At 48.0% G+C, this 22,300-nt stretch overlaps 1 protein-coding gene across 7 annotated transcripts in view; it reads right to left on the bottom strand.

Annotated features, from left to right (window-relative positions):
* VARS1 (valyl-tRNA synthetase 1) overlaps window positions 1-22,300 on the bottom strand; it is a 47,688-nt gene that overhangs the window by 20,215 nt on the left and 5,173 nt on the right. For 3 of the 7 annotated variants that reach the window (XM_084830471.1, XM_084830473.1, XM_084830470.1), the window contains exons 2-11: window positions 18,199-18,571; window positions 16,345-16,488; window positions 10,882-11,032; window positions 9,467-9,609; window positions 7,904-7,988; window positions 7,256-7,356; window positions 6,024-6,151; window positions 4,337-4,501; window positions 4,141-4,222; window positions 91-210 (exon numbers count right to left, since the gene is read on the bottom strand). In XM_084830471.1, coding sequence (XP_084686597.1) covers window positions 91-210; window positions 4,141-4,222; window positions 4,337-4,501; window positions 6,024-6,151; window positions 7,256-7,356; window positions 7,904-7,988; window positions 9,467-9,609; window positions 10,882-11,032; window positions 16,345-16,488; window positions 18,199-18,552 — 1,473 coding nt within the window. In that variant the 5' untranslated portion in view covers window positions 18,553-18,571. Of the gene's footprint in view, window positions 1-90; window positions 211-4,140; window positions 4,223-4,336; window positions 4,502-6,023; window positions 6,152-7,255; window positions 7,357-7,903; window positions 7,989-9,466; window positions 9,610-10,881; window positions 11,033-16,344; window positions 16,489-18,198; window positions 18,572-22,017; window positions 22,277-22,300 lie in introns of all 7 variants that reach the window. The other 4 variants (XM_084830474.1, XM_084830477.1, XM_084830475.1 and 1 more) reach the window with 2 other exon arrangements.

Genomic DNA, 22,300 nt, shown 5'->3' with positions numbered 1-22,300 from the left:
CAAGACTCATTATCATTTCTGCTCTCTTGGCCTAACACTGGCACGAGACAGGGCTCGCACCCCTTCTACGTTCTCTTCCACCCCAGTCACCTCGATGTCAGAGATGGCCGAGTTGAGGGTGCATGACCAGTTGACCAGGCGCTTGCTTCGATAGATGACCCCTTCCTCATGCAGTTGGATAAAAGCCTCTTGGACAGCGTTAGAGAGTTTCTGTTGGGAGTACAAGAAAACTGAGCAACATTGCTTAATAGGGACAAGTGAGAATTTCGCTAGGTTTTCATGTGAGATTACCCAATTTGCACCTCCCAGAACCGGACACAGGCCTGAATGCAATTTGCAGTGAGAAATCCATACATTTCCAAGCTTGCAATGCATTCCGCAACACAAAACAAAAAGTGTGTTCGACACCATGCGGACATTTAGAAAACACACGAAAGAAAAATGCGCACATTTCTAAATTACGCACAAATGCATGTAGTGCATAGGTACATGTGTACAAAAATACATGTATTTGGAAAATCCGCATACAAAAATATGTACAAATTTCCGTGCAGGAAAAGAATAGCTTGCACGGAACCAGGGCAGAATGAGCTCAGTGATGGAAAAACAAGAACGTCTACAAAATTGAGCTTGACAGGTTCACCCATCCCTGCTGTTTAGCCCCTTAAACTCTCCAGCGGATGCAATCAAAATTCAATGCATTTCGATGGGAATTGGCTTCCATTCATCATGATCGTGACCATTGCCTTTGTACTGTAACGTAAGGTGCCATTTATATTTTCCTCCTGCAAAGAGTATAATGTGGGAGTAAAAGACCTCACCTTTAGGTGACATTGCTGGCACGGCCATCTCAGTCAGGATGAAGCTTGTTAGTGCCTGCCCTTAATCCCTGGCTACCAACTAGGCTGCTTAGGACTTCAGAGCATGAGCTAGAAGTCCCCGGTTCAATTCTCGGCTCAGGAAAGGAAAAGTGGAAAGGCACCAGTGGTGGAAAAGCAGCAGCAGAATCTACTGGATCAGCCTTCCTCAACCCATTTATTTATTAATCGCCCATCTGGCCTGTCACCCAGCAACTCTGGGTGATGTACAACAATAAAAACAGTTTACACAATAAAATTCAACATTAAAAACAGCACATTTCTAAAATTGCCCTAGCCCACCCCAAATGCCTGCCTAAACAACCATGTTTTTAATGCATGGCGGAAGCTCATTAAAGAGGGGGCATGGCGGAGTTCCCTAGGGAGGGAGTTCCACAGAGTGGGGGCCACCACAGAGAAGGCCCTCTCCCTCGTCCTCACCAGCCTAGCTGTCCTGGCTGATGGGACAGAGAGAAGGCCATCCGAAGCTGGTCTTGTTGAGCGGCCTATCTGGTGTTGCTGGAGGCGCTCCTTGAGATAGGCTGGGCTGGAGCCATATAGGATTTTAAAAGTAAAAACCAACACCTTGAATTTGGCCCGGAAAACAACTGGTAGCCAGTGCAGCTCCTTCAGCACTGGAGTGATGTGATCTTACCAGCGGCTGCCTTTAATCAGGCGAGCCGCCGCATTCTGTACCAGCTGCAGCTTCCGAACCGTCTTCAAAGGTAACCCCCCGTAGAGTGCATTACAGTAGTCTAAACGAGAGGAGACCAGGGCATGTACTACCGATGGGAGCAGATGGTCGGGAAGGTAGGGGTGCAGCCACCGTATCAGATGGAGTTGGTACAGCGCTGTCCGGCTCACAGCTGACACCTGAGCCTCCATGGACAGCTGGGAGTCTAAGATGACCCCCAAACTGCGGACCTGGTCTTTCAAGGGTAACCGTACCCCATTCAACACCAGGTCAACATCCCCCAACCTCCTCTTGTCTCCCACCAAAAGTACCCCAGTCTTGTCAGGGTTCAGCTTCAGCTTATTCCTCCCCATCCAGCCACTCACCGTCTCCAGACATTTGGACAGGGATTCTATGGCCAACCTTGGTGAAGATTTGAACGAGAGGTAGAGCTGCATGTCATCCGCATACTGATGACACTGCACCCCAAACCTCCTGATGATAGCCCCCAGCAGCTTCACATAGATGTTAAATAGCATCGGGGAGAGGATGGAACCCTGTGGCACCCCACAAGTGAGCGGCCACGGGTTCGAAACCTCCTCTCCCAGTGCTACCCTCTGGTACCTGCTGGAGAGGAAGGACCGGAACCACCGCAATACGGTGTCTCCAATGCCCAACCCCTCCAGGCGGTCCAGGAGGATACCGTGGTCAATGGTATCAAAAGCCACTGAGAGGTCGAGGAGAACAAGGAAGGAGCATTCGCCCCTATCCAGAGCCCTCCTCATATCATCCACCAAGGCGACCAAGAATGTTTCTGTCCCATGCCCAGGCCTGAAGCCCGACTGAAATGGATCTAGATAATCGGCATCTTCCAAGTGTGCCTTCAACTGCATCGCCACCATCCGCTCAATCACCTTGCTCAAAAAAGGCAGATTCGAGACTGGGCGAAAGTTGTTCAGAACTTGGGGATCCAAGGAGGGCTTTTTTAAAAGCGGTCTTATCACTGCCTCCTTGAGGGCTGATGGCATCACTCCCTCCTCAAGGGAGGCGTTCACCACCGCCTTGATCCCCTCACCCAGCCTCTCTCTGCAGCTCATAATGAGCCAAGATGGGCAAGGATCAAGTAAGCAGGTGGTCGGCCTGACAGATGAAAGCACCTTGTCTACTTCATCAGAAGGAAGAAGCTGGAACCAATCCCACAAAATCGGTGTACCACAGACCGCCTCCTGCTCACTAACTGTATCCACAGCGCACGGAATAACACTCCTAATCCGATCAATTTTATCTGCAAAGTGCCTTGCAAGGCCTCACAGGAGGCCTTAGAATGCTCCAGTGGTTCCAGAGCAAGTGGACCGACCAGGCTCCGGCCCACTTGGAACAGCCTCCTGGGACAGCACTCTGCAGATGCGATAGAGGCAGCATAATATTCCTTTTTTGCTGCCTTCACCACCACGTGATAGGCTGAAGATACAGCTCTAGCCCGTGTCTGATAGTCTTTAGAGCAAGACTTCCGCCACCGGCGCTCTAGTCGTCTCACCTCCTGTTTCAGAGCCTGTAACTGTGGATTGAACCATGGTGCAGTCTGAGCCCTGCTCAGGGGGAGAGGGCGTTTCAGAGCCACCCAATCTAATGCCCCAGTGATTGCGGCATTCCAGCCAGCCCACCAGGGTCTCGACCGAGTGGCCGTTGGCGTGCCCCAGAGAATCCCCAAGCACGTTCAGGAATCCATTTGGATCCATAAGACGCCTGGGGCGGACCATTTTAATGGGTCCGCCACTCCTGCGGAGGGGTTGTGGAACCGAGAAGTCCAACGTCACCAGATAGTGATCTGACCATGACAAGGGGGTGGTGGATATACCCCCGACTTCCAGATCACTCCCCGCTTCTCCAGAAACAAACACAAGATCTAGTGCATGACCGGCTACATGGGTGGGCCCAGTTGGAATATGGTGCAGCTCCCAAGAAGCCATGGTCTCCATGAAGTCCCGAGATACCCCTGTGAGGACGGCCCCCGAATGTACGTTGAAGTCCCCCAACACCAACAAATTAGGGGACTGCACATGCACATCAGACACCACCTCAAGCACCTCGGCCAGGGAGTCAGTCGTGCAGCGGGGTGGACGGTAGCCTTCCTAAACCAGATGTGTTGAGCTGCAACTCCCATCAACCTCAGCCAGTACAGCCAGCCTGACTGGGGGTGATGGGAGTTGTAGTTCAACACATCTGAAGGGTGCTAGGTTGGAGAAGGCTGGACTGGGTGCACAGAAGTACTTTATTAGGCCCAATGCATTTCACATGAAGATCTTCTTCGGGGGCACTCTTGACCAACACCAAGTTCAGTCTTTCGTGGTAACAAAATTCTCAGCTCAGTTGTGACCTCTGGGTAACTTTGGTCAAAACACAGTCTCTGAAGCTCGGACACCACCACCCGACATCTGTACCATAGGCATGAAAATACTGTCCTCCCTTACAGACTCATTGTAAGGGGAGGAAGTGCCTTGGAAGACAATGGCCATATCCCATTGAACTGGTCAGGGAAAGTTAATACAGGCGCCCCACCAGATTGAAACACACACATACACCCTCCTTCCCCTCTGCTACACATCTTACTGGGTCCATAGTAAAACAGGCTCTGTCCCAATCCATTGAGGAGCCCAGTTTCTTCAGCTGGTGGTAGATCCGGTCACCCTTCCTGCCAGAAAAGAGACACAGGAAAACATGCTGACCACAACGTGTCGGCAGAGGGTGTGAGAAGGTACACGAACCCATACAAGGTGCTAGAAAAGGAGTCAGTGGGACAACTCACTCATGTTTCCATTTCCAGACTGTTTCAATGAACCGCTCGCGGCCGAGGTCATGCCGCGTCAACCCTTGCTCCTTCCAAAGCTTCTTTTCCACCACCACTTGCGTGGCGATCCCAGCGTGGTCGCAGCCAGGGTTCCACAGGGTGGTCTCCCCTTTCATCCGGTGCCTGAAAGACAGTGGGGTGAGAGTGCTCTCCAGACCATCACTTGATAGTGGAACGTGAGTGGTTGTCATACAATACACTGATGTCACCCTCTGAGGAAGCGCTTCTGTTGGGGGAGACTTTTCCAGCACTGAAACTGCAGTACCTTGCTGTTGGGAAAATGCAGCTCTTTCCCCAGATAGCTGGGTCTTTGTGATTGAGAGCTCTCCTTGGAATGTGGTTGATTGAATGGGTGTAACAGGCAGCTACTGGGCAGCATCCATGACATCACCGATGATGAACGGGAGGGCTCATGGGTCAATGACAGAAACAAAAAACATGAAGACACAGGAAGTCCTGGGTTCAATCTCAAGCATCTCCAGTTAAAACTGAGCTGGGCTGCATGCAGCCCGCCCAGGAGGGTTTTTTTGCAGCCCCCCCTCCCAACCCCAAATGCTGCTGAATTTGTTGCTGAAATTGGCAGTGCAGCCGCAAAAATGGGGCAATTGTATCTTTAAAAACACACACACACACACAAAAAACAAGCTTCACTTGCACAGCGGCAGAAAAGGGCAGTTTTTGAAGAAAAATAGGGCTTTTTTTTGCTGCTGCACTGCTGAATTCCCACAGCAAATTAGGCAGCAGACCAGCTGCAGTAGGTCCCAGGGAGGGGGGTGGAATTGGCCCCTGGACCTCCAGAGTTGCCCACCCCTGAGTTAAAAGGAGAGACAATGCTGTCCTAAATGTCTGCAAACATGTATCTGTAGCACTCATTGTTAAATGCGTGCAACAACGCCCCAGCCAGTTCTTTTTTGTCTTGTTCACATGGAAAACCACTTTTAGGAGGCTGTGATTTTCAGTAGGATGAGCTGCGTGTCCCTTTTCCCACTGGTGGGGTTTCAGAACAACCAAACCCCCAGCTGCTTTCCCCCCAGCATGAATACTGGTGGAGGGGGGGAGGGAGTTTCAGTGGAAAAAACAAGCAGAGGGGAAAAGGTTAAGCACCCCTTCCCCGTCATTCCTCTGCCCAAAATAGGAGCCCTCCCAAGGCTGCTTTTCATTTTTAAAACTCTGCACCAAGAACAGCTCGATTTGGCAACCTGTGTGAACGGGGCAAATTAAGCAAACGTATCCTGCCGTTTTTACTGTTTTGCATACCTTATTCTGATTTTGGTTTTGATTTATTTTTCTAATCCACCTTTCAGGGGTGATCCATGCCAGACACGGGGCAGGCCAGGGGCTATGCAGGGCACTGATCCCTGAGCACTCCTCCTAGCGTACCTTTGCAACCGCAAGGGCAAGAAACGTTCATTTGCTTATTTGGAATAGAAGCAGTGATTCTCAGGAATGCGGATTCGGTACACAGTACACTATTCTGTTTTCTGGGTGAGCCTGGGATCGTGGTACGTATACCACAGCCCTGGGCGACTAACTTGGAATCAGGACAGACCACAGGCATGGCAAGGGGGGGTGGCGAAGTCAAGATGCACCAGAGCACTGGGAATGGGGCAGAAGGGGCAATGGCGTGTCCAGGCTGAGGCCTCACCATCGAGTCAGGGAGTCCTGGATGGCGTTGGTGAGGGCGTGGCCAAGATGGAGAGATCCTGTGACATTGGGTGGAGGGATGCACATCATGAAGAGGCCTTTGGGGTTCCAGTCTGAGATGCTGTAACGCTGGCAAGGGGAGAAAACAGTTTATGCGAGGCATGAGAAACCTTGTCTGCGGCTGGGATGAGGAAGGCCAGACCTCCTGAGGGGGAATTCATCCAACAATCGAAACTTACTTCTGCCACATGGAACAAGAACTTCAGGGAGCTCAATTATCCCCAGGTGCTTACAGGAGATGCAGTAATGGGGATGTGGGGGTGAGACAGAGCACAAGTCCGGGGACCGACGAGTCCTAGATTCCGACACCACCTCGATCCCACCCACCTGCTTGCTTACCGCTTCTGGTTCCCCTTCTTCCACCCCCTCTTCACTTCACCTGTGGCTTCTCACAGGACAAGGTGAAGAAAGGTGGAATAGAAGGAACCCCTCGGGCACGTATCTGTGGGGCTCCGGCTCTTTCTGCCCCATTGTTGAAGCACAGAAGGGAGGAGGGGAATACAGAGGCGGTTGCTCTGTGGGCAAAGGAACTGGGTAAGGAATAGGGTGGGAGAAGCTGCAATTGCATCCCCTTTTTGCTGCTTTTGAACCATTACAGACACACAGGGCTGGCCCTGCCATTAGGCAGAGTGAGGCATCTGCCTTAAGCCAGCTGATTCTGGATCTCATGGAAGGGCAGCATGTTGGAAGTTACTTAAGGTGCGACCCTCTGCATGTTTAGATGGGGGGAAAGTCCTACAGTCTCCAGCATGCCCCAGCCAGCATGCTGGGTGTCATAAGGCTTTTTTCCATCTAAACATGCATAGGATTCCACCCTTAATTTATTGGATGGCCTTGAATTCTATGCACCATGTCCCAGGGGGAGGAGGGCATTTGCTGTGGAGTGGGAATGATGGGAGTCCCATGCCGGCAGGGAATGATGGGAGCTGCAGTTCAACCCATCTGCAGGGCAGCAGGTTGGGGAAGGCTATATATAAAGGTAAAGGCTATATATAAAGGCAAAATATTCTAATTACTTTTAAAGTTCACCAAAAAAAGCTTGAAGCAACTTAGCTCATTGTTCCCACATGGTGAGAAATGCCAACCCACCCTGGGCAAACAGATCTGCTAACAAAGTCACCCAGGTTCTGGTAGGGAGATCCCAACTCACAGTAACCCCAGGCCCACACTCACCCCATACTCTGGTTTGAAAAACCCCTGTTTCTCCCACCACGGGTACCAGGCAGCTTCAACATACTGAGGGCTGTAGGAGTCAGGCATTGAGCCGGTCACATCTGCAAAGAAGGAGAAAGCGGAAAGACGGTGAGTGGAGATAGGAGGAGCAGCCTGCTGGCACAGCCCGCTCTCCAACACCATCCACTCTGGATTGTAGAGGTGAAAAATGGAAGAAAGAATCAAGTAAACAAACCCCACCATTTGCAAGATATCACACTACATGTGTTCATCAGCTACCCAACAGGAGGTTGGGGCGGGGGCCCAATCCCCAAAATTTCTGCACATGGCAGCTTAAAGCTCTGACTGCCAGTCACTGAGCCTTAGGAGAGGCATTTCAACCTTTTAAAATGGGAGGAAAACTGCACAAAAACCGGGAAGCCGCCAAGCAATGAGTGGTTGAGGGAAGAGGAGGAGTGGCCAGAGGAAAGGGCGTGGCCCCCGGGGAACCCTGGAGAACTGGATTGGAACCTCAGGAGGGCCAAATTTGGCCCCAGGGCCAGCGGTTCTGCTCCCCTGTTGTATAGGATAACTTAGCACATGGTGGGCAAAGAGCTGCAGTTCTTCCCAGCTGCCTCCTCCCCACTTCCCTGTCACCCATAGTGATACCTTTTTTCTCCCCCGGCTTGGTTTGGATGTTGTAGGTTATCACTCCAAGATCTTTCTTCTCTTTCTTCTCAGCTTTTGGCTTCTTCTGCAAAGAATCAGGATATGCAGAGAAAGGCAGTAAGTATGTGTCAGGAATGAATCTGAGCATGTGGAGATGTCTGGCAGCTCAGATTCAGATTCAGAATGGGAACAGTCAGAACAGGGAGAGGCACCCTCCCTAGTGAACTCAGATACAGAAAGGCTTTCTTCCCAAGACTTTGACACACAGATGGCCCAGTCTGAAGGCTCCCCCCTTCTGCCACCATGAGAACTCAGGTTTCAGAGGAGGAGGAGAGCAAGGGGCATGACTTGAGGGATGCTAGAGTCCGTCACAGAGCGAAGCGGGAGAAGTTAGAGGCTGGGTTCAGACGCTCCGCCAGGTTGGCCACTTGTGAAAGCCAACATAGGAGGGAGCCACGTTACGGGAGGGGCATCCCTGCGAAGCTAGTCTGGCCGAGAAGTTCTTGCCCAGACTGCGGGCAACTTCTTTAACTTCCACTTTGTCTCCTCTACTGATATTCGTAGATGTGTGGATTAGCTGTTTCATTGTAGTCTGAGAGTTTCCTGGAATCTGCATTTGTAAAGAAGCTAGTGGTTAACTAATAAAGAAGTGTAGCTCAAAGACTTGTTTCCTGGAGCGTGTTGATTGTGGAGGGAGAGGACGAAGGAACGTGACACTATGATCATTTCCCCAACTTTTTCACTATTTTCCTGAACTCAGATTTGTCTACTATTTTAAGTCTCACCCAACTAAGACGCAATCCTATGAATGTTTAGATGGGAAAAAAGTCCAACAGCTCCCAGAATCCCGCAGCCAGCATGGCTGGCTAGGGCATGCTGGGAGTTCTAGTAATTTTTTCTATCTAAACATGTGGAAGACTGCACCCTTACTTATTAATTATCGCATTTATATCTTCCATTGCTGGCCTTTTCAGCGAAAATAGTTCCGAAAACAGTTTACAATAATAAAATTAGATTAGAATACATTAGATTAGAATGTTCTTAAAATTAATGCTCTAATCTAAAATTAGATTAGAATGAAACCACAATTTAAAAGAATCCATAAAGGACAAAAGCAAGCCAGATCCAGAGAAAACAAATAAAAAAGGAACGCCACTGACAAAGCCATTTATATTTCATGTATCTGATGAAGTGGACTCTAGTCCACCAACGCTTATGCCATAATAAGTATGTTTGCCTTTAATTGATTATGTATTTATTTAAAGCAGTGTTTTACTCCACTCTTTAACCAGAAGGTTTCCTAGAGCGGCTTATAATATCAGCAGTAAGACTCTACCCTCAAGCTTAACATCTAAAAGTCATGACACAGAAGAAAAAGGGGGACGGGGAGGGAAGAAGGATAAAAAAAGAACACTCAGGCGCCAGCTTGTAAAGTGAGTTTTTGCTAGGATGGGGAGCATTGAAAAATGCAACTCCCCTCTCCCATACACATCCCAAAGCAGAACAGTTCTACCTTGGTTTTTTCTGGAATATTTCAATCTGATCTCACTCTAGAACCCTTACCTCCACCTGTTGCTGCTGCTGGCTCTTTTCCTTCTTCTGCTGAAACTTCTCCAGTTTTTCTTTCTTCTTGGCCTCTTTTTTCAGCTGGGATGCACTTTTGGGTGGTGGCTCTGGCAACTCTGCCTCAGGACATACCACCGGTTCTTTAGGGAAAGGCCAAAGAGCAATGAGCCCATGCAGTTAACAGACCTTGTTTCATCACCACCAGGCAAGGCCTTTCATGGCTGGACAGAAAGGAGATTCACTTGACCCACTGACATCCCTGGCTTTGGGCGGTGCTCACCATGCAAAAGGACTTACCTAGTCCTGAGAAAAGGAATTGCTCCTCACAGCACCAGCCAACTCCCTGACTTTGGGCAGCACACTCCGTCCACAGGAGGGCGCTGCACACCACACAAAAGGGCTTGCCTGGCCAATGAGGCCCGATTCTAAAGAATCCAGCCCCCCGGAGTCTGTGGCAGAACAGAACACTTACCTCTGCCTGCCCACGGAATCCTCCACGGCCAGATCCTCTGGCTCCGGATTGCCAGTGATACAGCCGCCATGCCGTATCGTTGGCTGAATGGGAATGACTGCGGATGCAAATGGCGTCCAGGATGCCATTTGTGGCCATAGAGGCCTTAAGTTTAAGGTAAATGCAGCCATAAATGGCTGCATTTAGCTTAAACTAAGACCTTTACGGCCGCAAATGGTGTCCTAGACGACATTTGCATCCGCAGTCAGTCAAGTCCCCTTCAGCCAGTGATACGGCATGGCAGCCGTATCGCTGGTGTTTCAGAGCTGGCCAGCGGCTCCGCGGAATCGCCACAGAGCAGAGCCGGCCGAAGAGGATTCCGGGGGGAGGAACGGATCGCCTCCCCCCTGCGGCCGGATTCCCCACGGACTGGCAGGTAGGGAATCCGCCCATCCCTAGTCTGGCACTGGGAAGAGTGACAACTCCTCCCAACACTGGCCAAGTCCCTTGCTGCCAATTGGAGGTAACAGTGAGGATTCCTCCGGGGGTGTTCCTCCAGGGATGAGGCTTGGAGCCCAACCCACTGGAGAAACCCAAGGATGCTCTGCAGGCCAGATGTGGAATCTCCACAAGCCAGATTAAGTCCGTGGGTCAGGGTTAGGCCTGCAGGTCAGAGGTTAAGCATCCTTGCATTAGACTCAACATCTCCCCGCCCCCAAATGTTTGTGACTGCTTGTATCCATATCAGCCTCCCCCAACCTGGGGCCCTCCAAATGCATGGGACTACAACTCCCATTGTTACTCAGGGAGATGTGGTCCAAGACATCTGGATGGCACCAGGTTGGGGAGGCTGAAACAATTAACAGATTCAAGACAGCTGCGCTATTCCTTACTGAAGTTTCTTTGTCCTCAGCCAGTTCATGAGGATTTGGGGACAAAGATAGGAGTAGCAGCATCTTACCTTTGAGATCCAATTTTGGGGTACCCTCTCCAGGCACCTGCTCACACAGCTTCACCGGACCCAGAACAGCTTGGAATTCTGGCTGATTAATGCAGGTCAGGAACCAACGGGTAACGTTAGCATAAGAAGTGCGAAGAGCTTGGTCTAGGACCTAGGGGAAAGATCAGGATGGGGGGATGGTGTTAACAATTAGGGATGAGGAGACCTGTTAGATAGAGAGATACCATTATAAATAGGTCTGATCTAGGGGGGAAATCCCCTTCATGGATCACTGCCTTGTTGTGGCGAAGGGGCTTGCATAACTCAGTGAAGCCATAAGCTATGCCGTGCAGGGCCACCCAAGACAGACAGATCATGGCAGAGAGTTCTGACAAAATGTGGTCCACTGGAGAAGGAAATGGCAATCCACCCCAGTATTCCTGCCAAGAAAACCCCATGGAACGTATCACAAGGCTAAAAGATATGACGCCAGAAGATGAGCCCCTCAGGTCGGAAGGTGTCCAGTATACTACTGGGGAAGAGCAGAGGGAAATTTCAAGTAGCACCAGAAAGAGTGAAGCGACTGGGCCAAAGCCAAAAGGACACTCAGCTGTGGATGTGTCTGGTGGTGAAAAGAAAATCCAATGCTGTAAAGAACAATATTGTTTAGGAACCTGGAATGTAAGATCAATGAATCAAGGGAAGCTGGAGGTGGTCAAGCATGAGATGGCAAGACTGAACATCGACATCTTCGGAATCAGTGAACTAAAATGGACAAGCATGGGCGAATTTAATTCAGGTGACCATCATATCTACTATTGTGGGCAAGAATCCCTTAGAAGAAATGGAGTAGCACTCATAGTCAACAAAAGGGTGGGAAAAGCAGTACTGGGGTACAATCTCAAAAACGATAGAATGATCTCAGTACGAATCCAAGGCAAACCATGCAACATCACAGTAATTCAAGTCTATGCCCCAACCACTGATGCCGGAGAAGCTGAGGCTGACCGGTTCTATGAAGACCTACAACACCTTCTACAACTAACACCAAAAAAAGATGTCCTCTTCATCATAGGGGATTGGAATGCTAAAGTAGGAAGTTAAGAAATCACCAAGCATGGGCTTGGGGTACAAAATGAAGCAGGACAAAGGCTAATAGAATTTTGCCAAGAGAACACGCTGATCATAGCAAACACTCTTTTCCAACAGCACAAGAGGCGACTCTACACATGGACATCACCAGATGGTCAATATCGAAATCAGATTGATTCTGTCCTTTGCAGCCAAAGATGGAGAAGCTCTATACAGTCAGTAAAAACAAGACCTGGAGCTGACTGTGGCTCAGATCATGAGCTGCTTCTTGCAACATTTCGGCTTAAATTGAAGAACGTAGGGAAAACCACTAAACCATTCAGGTATGACCTAAATCATATCCCTTATAAATATACAGTGGAGGTGAGGAATAGATTTCAGGGATTAGACCTGATAGACAGAGCGCCTGAGGAACCATGGACAGAGGTCCATTCAGGAGGCGGCAACTCAATCCATCCCAAAGAAAAAGAAATGCAAGAAAGCAAAGTGGCTGTCTGATGAGGCTTTACAAGTAGCTGAGCAAAGAATGGAAGTGAAAAGCAAGGGAGAAAGGGGAAGATATATCCAACTGAATGCAGAGTTCCAGAGAATAGCAAGGAGAGCCAAGAAGGCCTTCTTAAATGAACAATGCAAAGAAATCGAGGAAAACAACAGAACTGGAAAGAGTAGAGATCTCTTCGAGAAAATCGGAGATATCAAGGGAACGTTTTGTGCAAAGACAGGCATGATAAAGGACAAAGAAGGCAGGGACCTAACAGAAGCAGATAAGATTAAGAAGAGGTGGAAAGAATACACAGAAGAATGATGCAGTAAAGATCTGAATGTCTCTGATAGCCATGAGAGTGCGGACACCCTCGAGAGTGAAGTCAAGTGGGCCTTAGCAAGCATTACTAACAACAAAGCTAGCGGAGATTACAGTATTCCAACTGAGCTATTTAAAATCCTAAAAGATGATGCTGTTAAAGTGCTGCGCTCAATATGCCAACAAATTTGGAACACTCAGCAGTGGCCACAAGACTGGAAAAGGTCAGTTTACATTCCAATTCCAAAGAAGGGCAATGCCAAAGAGTGTTCAAACTACCGCACAATTGCGCTCATTTCACATGCCAGCAAGGTGATGCTCAAAATCCTACAAGCTAGGCTTCAGCAGTATGTGAACTGAGAACTACCGGAAGTACAAGCTGGGTTTCGAAGAGGCAGAAGAACTAGAGATCAAATCACCAACATTTGCTGGATCATGGAGAAAGCAAGAGAATTCCAGAAAAACGTCTATTTCTGCTTCATTGACTACGCTAAAGCCTTTGATTGTGTGGATCACAACAAACTGTGGCAAATTCTTAAAGTGATGGGAGTACCAGACCACCTTATCTGTCTCCTGAGAAACCTGTACGAGGGTCAAGAAGCAACAGTAAGAACCAGACATGGAACAACCGATTGGTTCAAAATTGGGAAAGGAGTACGACAAGGCTGCATATTGTCGCCCTGCTTATTTAACTTATACGCAGAGTACATCATGAGAAACGCCGGGTTGGATGAATCACAGGTCGGAATTAAGATTGCTGGGAGAATTATCAACAACCTCAGATACGCAGATGACACCACCCTAATGGCAGAAAGCGAAGAGGATCTAAAGAGCCTCTTGTTGAGGGTGAAAGTGGAGAGTGCAAAAGCTGGTCTGAAACTCAACATTAAAAACACTAAAATCATGGCATCTGGCCCCATCACTTCCTGGCATATAGAAGGGGAAGAAATGGAAGCAGTGACAGATTTTATTTTCTTGGGCTCCAAGATCAGCGCAGACGGTGACTGTAGCCATGAAATTAAAAGACGCTTGCTCCTTGGGAGGAAAGCTATGGCAAACCTAGACAGCATAGTAAGAAGTAGAGACATCACCTTGCCGACAAAGGTCCATATAATCAAAGCTATGGTTTTCCCAGGAGTAATGTATGGCTGTGAGAGCTGGACTATAAGGAAGGCTGAGCGCCGAAGAACTGATGCTTTCGAACTGTGGTGCTGGAGAAGACTCTTACGAGTCCCCTGGACTGCAAGGAGGTCAAATTAGTCAGTCCTAAAAGAAATCAACCCTGACTGTTCATTGGAGGGACAGATACTGAAGCTGAAGCTCAAATATTTTGGCCACCTAATGCGAAGAGAAAACTCCCTGGAAAAGACCCTGATGCTGGAAAAGACTGAAGGCAAAAGGAGAAGGGGACGGCAGAGGATGAGATGGCTAGATAGCATCACCAATGCAATGAATATGAACTTGAGCACACTCTGGGAGAGAGCGGAGGACAGGAAGGCCTGGCGTGCTATGGTCCATGGGGTCACAAAGAGTCGGACACGACTTAACAACTGAACAACAAAAACAAGGGGGGAAATAGAATTTGGGAGACAGTGGTCCAGCAAATTTCTTTATGACTATGAAGAATAAAAGGCAGATACCATTATAAATAGGGCTGATGGGGGTGGGGGGGTAGAGGGGAATGGATTGTGGAAAGCACTGGTCCAGGAAATACTTTTATGACTATGAAGAATAAAAGGGAGATACCATTATAAACAGGTTTGATTGGGGAGGGGGGATGGATTTTGGGAAGCACTGGTCCAGGAAATACTTTTATGACTATGAAGAATAGCATTGAGAATAATTTTCCAGGGATTTTTCTTGTTATTGCTGCCATTTGATCCCTCCTGTTTTCTAATGCCAGTAAGCAGTGCAAGTCTGCATCTAAAACTAACAGAAATTGGCCTGCAGTTGCAAACGTGCACACAGCATTAAGAAACCTGACCTTATTATTCTTATCAGCAAAATACGCATCAATATGACGGGGCGGAGGCAGAAATTGAGAGACAGCGCGCACAACTTGCAGGAACAAGAGGAGGTGCGATCAGAGCACACATGCACCTATTACATCCTTTCCTGGTGTTCCACTGGTGTTCCTGATGGACCTCCCAGTGTATGGAATCAGGGGACAGGTTTGGCCTTGCTGACTGCAGCCCATTGATTCTTATTCTTATCTCATACAAGTTTGCAGAAGCCATAGAGAATCAAGCCTGTTCCTATCTACATTGCCCCAACCTGTTCCTTGGTCATAGAATCATAAAATCGCAGACTAGTAGGGTTGGAAGGGGCCTACAAGACCATCGAGTCCAACCCCCTGCTCAAAGCAGGAATCCAAGTCAGGACTGTGAGAGACAGCTGGGAACTGGCATACATAGATGTATTCACTGCCTTTTTATAGAAACTTGATCCTAAAGCTAACTTACAAAATGAGCAGAACGAACAATTACAACAAAATTAAAACCTCAAATACTTCCTTTAAAGTAGCATTTCAGTTAAGAAAGAAATTCAGGCTAAAATGTGAATGAGCAGACTATCAGTGTTTCCATTTGTGCAAATCTTCAAGTTTCTTAAGCAGATGAATAACAGAGTGAAAATACAAACTCAATCTGTGGATATCCAGATGCCAAATGCATTTTGTATAGCGAGAAGCCTGAGTTATAGCTGCCTTTTCAAAACTTTGATATTGACTGATGCTGTGGCTCATTTTGCCTAAGGTTTCGATCATAGACACACTTACTTGGGAGCAGGTCCAAGTGAAGTCCATGGCCCTTACTTCTGAGTAAATGCAGAGAGCATTTGCACTGCAAATACTGCAACTGCATGCCCACAGCTGAAGTCACATTATCACAGTCTTTGGACTATACTCTTAGATATATTGGGGCAGATCCAGAATTTGCCTCCTGCAAGCAGAAAAGCTCCTTCCAGCCACAGAAGGCTTCTGATCCAATGGAGGAATCCCATTGGCAGAATGGGGGAGAGGCAAGTTTCATCAGATCCCCCTTCCCACTGCAGACTCCAATGAAATCTGCTCCAGAGGATTGGGGGACCCTCCAGAACAGTGTGGGAGGTAGCACGAGGGGCTGCAGGGCAAGGGGGAAAACAGCAAGAATCACCTCTGCCCACCGTTTTCCATAGGCAGGAGCGGTCTGAGCAGAACTCTGCTCACGGGATGCTAGCACTGGTGGAAACAAACTGTCGATCCAACCCATATATTTCCTAATTTCTCTACATGATCGTCTTAGGGTAAAACTCATTGTATTTTAAATATATGATCCAAGTCCCAGAGGAAATAATTAAGTTCAGAATTGTTACTGCATTGGTATGATGTGTACTGGATACTTTTATTTTATTTCCTTAAGCATAAAATGTGATAAACCTAATTGCTGTTGCAAATGTTACACTCCCCCCACCCCCGGCCCTTCTCAGTACCTGCCAATTCCTGTAAGTTGTGAAGCACCTCTTAAGAAAAACAGACCAGAAACAGTTACGAAGTTTCCTATTAAAATTAGGTCCGTGTGTGTGGGGTTGGGTGGGATTTCAGAGAGACTCACATATTTATAAGGCAACAGCAGAGAACAAGCCACCGTCACGTCAGCCAGCGTCATGGCCTCCCCCACCAGGTACGTTCGTAGCTTCAAGTGCCCGTCCAGCACCCCAAGGAGCTGCTGGAGTTCTGCCGCAGCACGATCCGTCACCTGGACAGGAGGAGAGTATGCGACAGGACTCATATACCATGCACAGAACACAGCCCGCTCTGGCATAGATGATTAAGTACTGGGCGTTTCTGATTATTTCCTTATATTATTATTCCGCTCTTCCTCCAAGGGTGGCACGAAGGTTTCTCCCACCACCATCAACATATTATATTCATAACAGTATTTTAAAGTGTTATCCAGCATAACGTTTATTTTGCTCTGCTGTTTTTTTTAACATCTCTGCTTTCACCGCAGCCGTCCCTGCTGCTGTGACACCTCCAATTTTGCTGCTGAAATTCAGGGGCATGGCAGCAAAAAAGTGACAATTTTCTTTTAAAACAAAGCATGTAGAAAGAGCATACCTTGCTGGGAAGCAAAATCACGCTTCCGGGAGCACAATTCCACTTACCAACCAGGCATGTTCTTCCCATGCGCCTTATTTTAAAGGAAAATGACAGCCTTTTTCTGCCTAAGGCTGCCCAGTATGTATGTATGTATGTATGTATGTATTTATTTCTATACCACCCAATATCTGAAGCTCTCTGGGTGGTTCACAAAAATTAAAGCCAAAGTGCAGCATAAAATGATATAAAATATGGAAGCTTAAAACTACAATATAACGGTACAACCGGAATAAAACCTAGCAGCAATGCAGAGGTTTAAAATACAGATTTAAAACACCAAAGCTAAAAGACTAGGAAGTTAAAATGCTAAAATACTGGGAGAATAAAAAGGTCTTCACCTGGCGCCAGAAGGAGTACAACTAAGGTGCCAGGCGAACCCCTCTAGGGAGCTCATTCCACAGCCGGGGTGCCACAGCAGAAAAGGCCCTCTTCCTGATAGCTACCCACCTCACTTCCTTTGGCAAGGGCTCACGGAGAACCGCTGAGGATGATCTTAGGGTCTAGGCAGGACCATATGGGAGGAGGCAATGCTTCAGGTAACCTGGCCCCAAGTCATTAAGGACTTTGAATGTTAAGTCTGTGGCTCAGGTCAGACTGGAGAGGAAAAGGGGAAGGGAACCTCAAGCTGCACAAAACAGTTTATTTGACCCAACATCATTTTAGGCCTCATTCCTATTGGGATTCCCGTCACCCTCAGAACTCAAAGGCTGATGGGAATCCTATGACAGCGGGAACAATTTAGAGGTGATCAGCACCTCCGCATTCTTCTCGCCCTGCATATTCACTAGACAGGCAATTTGGGGGCGCTGGGGAGCTGGAAGGGAGGAAGCTGGGGTGGCCACAGGATTCCTCGTAAGCCAGCCACCCTGGTCTCCTCCCCTCCCTGCCCACAGAACCGCCCCCTTTCCCTCCTCTCCGAGTTCACATTTGCGAACTCGTGGGCTGGAGCTCTGTCTCCAGCCTTGGATCCAGGAATCCAAAAAATCCTACGGCCCCCCAGATGCTGTCTAGGGACCACAAAATTGCTCTCCCTATAAATAATTTGCAAAATAATAATGTTGAGAGCTGTGTTTGAGTGTGCCCCTGAAGATTTGTTGTTGTTTTTAAGTGCTGGGCCAGATGAAGGACATTTAGTGCACCTTGAGTTTCCCTCCATTTTTTCTCTGCATTGGCACCTTCCCTCATTTTCCAATTTGAACAAGGTGCTTTCTGTACACAGTACAGTGGTTCTTACCCCATGAACCACTGCACTGTGTACCGGCTGCAGTACATGCCTCCAACATGGCCCATGCCCCCTGCACTTCACCTGTTTACTTTGCTTGGAGATCCCCAGCACAGAGAAGGCTGCTGCACAGGCCGCAGGAGCGATTTCCAAGTCGGCATAACTGATCCACTGCTGCACCAGGGTGCCTGCTTTGGGGCCTTGCCCTCTCATAGCCTCCGGGGACAGCAGGTAAGAAACGGCTGCAGGGCCAGACACATAAATGCCCGTCTGGCTTTCCAGAGCCGGGAGCTTGGGCAGGGAGAAGGAAGAGTTCCCCATCTCTATGTCAGGAGGCAGGCCGACCACCTTGGGCTCCTCTCGGCCATAGCGGGCTGCGACAAGCACACGGAGGTTCTGGAAGTTGTCAGGGTGCGGGTAAAGATACAGGGTGGACATGGTGAGGAGACAGGGGGACCTGGAAGCAAAGAACAGCAATATAGTTAGGGACAAAAGGCCAGTACTTGAGGTAAAGATATCATACAGTGCAAGGGTGGGCAACCTGTGACTCTCCAGATGTCACTGGACTCCAACTCCCATCTGTCCCAGACAGCTTGGCCAATGGTCTGGGATGACAGGAATTGTGGCTCAACGACATCTGGAGGGCCACAGATTCCAAATACCAGGGAATATGATCAGAAACCCTGCACGTAGTGCAATTTATGTCACCTTAACCTTTAAAGCCCTATATGGCTCGCAACCCAGAGATCTAAAGGACTGCCTTCTCCCACACCCACGCCTTATTCGTAAGATAATCATCTATAGCCATTTTTCAAGATCCTCCACCATCAGCGGATCAGGTGGGTGGTGACCAGGGAAATGGCTTTCGCAGCTATAGCCTCTTTGGAATGCCCTCTCCAAAGACACTCACCTGGGGCCAAATTTAATCACTTTCAGACAGCAGGTGAAGACCTTTTTAAGGCTACAATCCTATACCCTCTTACCTGGGAGTAAGCTCTATTGAGATCGATAGGGCTTACATATCAGATTGCACCGTGAATTCCTTTTTAAAACATTTAACTATTAATATGGGAGGTTGGGAAAATATTATTTATGGGTTTGTTTTAGCTGCTGATCTTTTTTTATCTGTTCCGCTGTTTTTAAATGTACTTTGCATTTTTATCGTATTACTTGCGATTTTTTTTTTTTAAATCATAAGTCGCCTTGCTGTCTAGTGTAGATCTTTTTGTATCAGAAAACCTTCCTAGTTCGTGGCAGGCATGTACTGTGGGAATGAAGGCTGACCATCTTAAAAAGGGGTTGCTGCTGTTTTAACTATTTGGTTGGTTGATTGACTGAGTGACTGATTGCACTGCCTTTTTTAATGCTGGAAGTGCTTTAGTTCAACCTATGCGTTTATTCATGCCTCGCACTCTATGCTGCCTTGGGTACCTTATGGATAGAAAGGTGGCTGAAAACTGCAGTATTTTAAGAGGCAGCTTCATCAGATCCAAGAACTGACCTGAGAACGTTCAGACACATGGAGGCAGTTCAGACACCAACGGAGCAATCCTATGCATGTTTAGACAGAGAAAAGGCCTACAACTCCCAGCATGCCCCAGCCAGGATTGCACCCTAGGCCAGCCTAGTGTATAAACCCACAAAAGTCTGCCTTTTTTTTTTTTTAACTAGCCTGTTCAGAGGCTAGCAGCCTGTATTTCCATGCTGGCTGCACAGGAGGGAAAGCCCCTTCCTATACAGCCAGCATGGATATACAGGCTATTAGCCAGTAGGAGGCCAGTAAAATAATTTGGTAGAGGGCAAAGAGAATTGTGGAGGAGGAACAGGCTTCCCTTCCCCTGCAGCCAACACAGAAACCAAGCAAACTGGAGGAGAGATCTGTCCCTCCTCCACCAGCCCACTTTTTCACCTGCATGAAACCTTACACACTCACCTGCATGATATTCCTGATCACCTATGGTGACCAAGTGAGTTGTTAAATACAAGGCTGTACTAAACCATGATTTAGCATTACAAGCATGTGTAACCATGAAGCTCAAGCTCATGCACTCCCTCCTGCCGTCATCAGATGCCATGGTTAGAAGCTTCCAGACTATATTTGCTGCAAACCATGAGTCCTATTCTTTACTTATAGGTACGAAGCACATGAAGAGATCAGCAAGAATACACTGGTTGGCCCTACCCTCTAGACAGCGATGTGTGTGCCAGCTATGACCCCTGGCATGTTCAAGATCAATCTGAAGGGGCTGTACATATGTAGGGCTCCCACCATGGAAACAGGCTCTAGGGCTATAGTTTGCCTGCAAATCAAGATTGCAGACCTGGCCTGTGAGCAAACCCCCAGTTTTAAGCAACTACAGTTTGCTTAAAACCAGGATTGGAAGCTTCTAGTCACATCACACAAGGGTTGAAGGGAACACATGAGCCTGAGGCTGCCCATACACGTAATGCTAAACTGTGGTTGAGCTTTGCGTCTGAATGTAGCCAGGGGTTTCTCCCCTGTACATCAACCCACATGTATACAGAGCAGCCTTGCAAATCTATTCAGATAAATTGATGAAGTGGACAGTGTCCACAAAAGCTTATGCCAGAATAAATTTGTTTGTCTTTAAAGTGCTACAAGACTTTGTTCTTTCTATTCAAAACAAGTTACTAGTTCTCAAAAAACCAAAAAAAATGAAACAGTACTAGCCTGTCCACCCAGACTTATCTACACTATTAATTTGTGGCTCACCAACAGTAAACCAGAAAAGGGGGGGGGGCATAAAGGAAGGGCCAGCCTTCTTCCAGTCTCCTCTGCTTGATTACCTGGGAGCTCTTCTATTCATGACTGGAGATTGGGCAAGCAGCTTTTTGTGAGATAAAGGCCTTTATGCCACAATAAGGCACAATCCCATGCATATTTAGGCAGAAAAAAGGCCTCCAGCTCTCAGGCTAGGGCATGCCATAGGACTCTTTCCTTCCTCAAACATAGGATTGGGACAATGACAATGGGCTAAGAAATCCTCTACCTTTTAGAATACACCTGTCTCCATTCAACCCCAGATAGATTTGCAACTGTCTGTCACTTAGGTGATGAAATATACAGCAATCCTCCAGTGATTCATCAATTTATTTTAGAGGAAACAGGCAAATGACCCAGACAGATAGAACAAAAGATAGTTGGTTCTCCATGACCCTCACCTCCCAAGCACACACACAATAAGGGTACATATGTACTTCTTTCACAACATTTTGGAAATCCCTTCTTTAGGTACTACCATATGGAGGAAAGGTGTTTAATTCCCAGAGGAGCGGGAGCAGGAGTCCTGGGCCTTTAATCAGTGCCCAAGCCTTCAAATCCTATTTCCTTTCTAGGCACAGTAGAAATCCAGCCTATCAGCAATCCCTCCCCTGTTCTCAATTATTATTATTACTACTCTCCAGTCCCTACCCAGAGAGCTGAGAGAAGTTCTGGCTCCCAGATCTGCCTATCTCAGCTCTCCCTCAGGCAGGGAAAAGGACAGGCTGCAAGGACAGCCAGAAAAAAAGGAATGGATTATTTTAGCCTTCCCCAACCCAGTGCCTTCCACTGGTTTTAGACTACAACTCCCATCAGCCCCAGCCAGCATGGCCAATAGTCAGGAGTCCTAGGAGTTTCAGTTCAAAACCTCTGAAGGGCACCAAGCTGGAGAAGGCTGAATTATTTGAAGCATACAAATATTTCCAGTTTTCTTTTCAATACTGCAGTATCTCATAAAACACTCAGGACAGTGGCATTTTGAAAATCCAAATACAATAGCTCAGGTATGAAAGAACCCTCCCTCCTTCCCCCATATACATGTCTCCTGACTTGAGGCAAAAGCTGTGAAATCTGCCTTCCATACGAATCATTAGAAAAAGCCACCCAGCAGGTTTGAATACCTAGAATATGGCTTCTTTGGATGAGTATGGGGATCTACTGAAGAAGTCTGACAGAAGCCTGTGATCTGGTTTCTCTGGGAGAAGCATGATTTACGATGAGGACAACCTGGGATGGGGGTGGGTTCCAGAAATCCAAGAATTCTGGGGTCTTTGGAAGAAAACAGAGTTCCAGTGAACTTGTGAACAGGAAACTGGCAGCCAGGACTCCTGGGTTCTCTGGGAGATTGGAAGGGGTGGAACTGGGAAGCATGGGGGCTCTCTGGAAAAGAAAGAGGATGGAATG

Source organism: Heloderma suspectum, chromosome 2 (assembly GCF_057233095.1).
Source record: "Heloderma suspectum isolate Gila_16-S chromosome 2, 16-S_ref, whole genome shotgun sequence".
Classification (NCBI taxonomy): Eukaryota; Metazoa; Chordata; class Lepidosauria; order Squamata; family Helodermatidae; genus Heloderma; species Heloderma suspectum.
This window is presented reverse-complemented; position numbering and strand designations above follow the sequence as displayed.